This window comes from Chaetura pelagica, unplaced genomic scaffold, assembly GCF_000747805.2.
Source record: "Chaetura pelagica isolate M959 unplaced genomic scaffold, ChaPel_1.0 scaffold462, whole genome shotgun sequence".
In the NCBI taxonomy this organism is placed as follows: domain Eukaryota; kingdom Metazoa; phylum Chordata; class Aves; order Apodiformes; family Apodidae; genus Chaetura; species Chaetura pelagica.
The window spans coordinates 514,330-515,582 of NW_009952454.1; the positions used below are offsets into that span (position 1 = coordinate 514,330).

Below are 1,253 nucleotides of genomic sequence, written 5' to 3' on the forward strand. Positions count from 1 at the left end.
CGAGGGGCCGGGCTGGGCTCGGCTCCCTCCGCCCCTGCAGGGAGGACAGACCCTGCCAGCAGCCAGCCGGGCTCTGCCACTTGGTTTTTATTTCAAGTCAGAGCACGTCGGCTCTGCTTTCACCAGTGCTGGGAGGGGGGGAAAAAAAGTGCAGGAGAGCAGAGGGAGAGGCAGCAGGAGCAGCCAGAGCCCGAGGGACACCGGGCACCGACTCCAGGGCAGCTTCGTGCTCCTTATTTTCTGAGCTGGGAGGTTCCCCCCACCTCCCTGTTCCCCCACCCTGTGCAAGGCCCTTGGTGTGTGAGGAAGGGGCTTTGCTCTCCTGCAGGAGCCCATCTGCAAGGGGCACCCCCTCGAAAAAAACAGGGGAGACAAACTGTGCCCCCCCCCCAACTCATTCCCAAGGGGAGGCTCATCTCCATCCATCCCAGCTCCAGGAAACCTGTGCCAGGCACCCCCAGGTGTGGAGATGGGATCTGTGCCCTGTGTGAGCTGAGACCACCCCCCCAAGGAGCTGCACAGTGTGGATATGACCAGGGAAATGCAGCCTCCCCTTCCTGTGGGGGAGCACTGGGGACTCAAGGGAGCTGCTGGGCAGCAGCCAGTCCCTGCCCCTCCGAGGAAAACCTTCCTCCTGGTGCTGGATGTGAGCCAGTGAATCCCACCCTGCCCCGGGCAGGGGATGTGCCAAGAACATGGAGCCTCCCTGGCACCACAACCTACCTGAGCCCTGTCCCTGCTCCAGCCAGAGAGCAAAGGCCACGGAACGACACCCACAGGTTTCACTAAACCACTAGATCCCTTCTCCAAAGAGAAGAGCGACGTGAACGTGCTGCCTGGGACACCAGGACAGTCAAGAGTCACAGGGAGAGAGGACGTGAGGCCTGGATACCGCAGAGCCCGGGGCAAGGCTGTGTTCCCAGTGCAGCCTGGACATCCCCGCGCCTTGGGAGCTGTCCCTCTTCCAGCGAGGGCTGCAGGGCCTGGAGGGGGCAGGCGAGGTCTCTGGAGCCCTTCACTGCAGCTCCCGGCGTCGGCCCGAGGGCTCTGCGGGCTCCTCCAGACTGTCCGAGGGGGCGTCGTCCATCCCAAAGTCGCTCCAGTCCGGGCAGGTCTCCAGGCAGCTCGGACCCTGGGGGCTTCCCAGGCCGGCACAGCTGGGAAGAGAAAACAGCTCAGAGCAGGGAAGGGATCCAGGGAAGGTGCCTCCACGTGTCTCCACCTCAACCGCTGCCTCCTGGGAAGCTGCTCCC

General features: G+C 64.0%; 1 protein-coding gene across 1 annotated transcript in view; it reads right to left on the reverse strand.

Annotated features, from left to right (window-relative positions):
* Window positions 1-1,015: 1,015 nt before the first annotated feature.
* The window catches only part of SNX11 (sorting nexin 11), a 4,477-nt gene continuing 4,239 nt past the window's right edge, over window positions 1,016-1,253 (reverse strand). Inside the window, exon 7 of the mRNA XM_010008583.1 lies at window positions 1,016-1,157. Within this exon, the coding sequence (XP_010006885.1) occupies window positions 1,016-1,157 (142 nt within the window). The remainder of the gene's footprint in view (window positions 1,158-1,253) is intronic.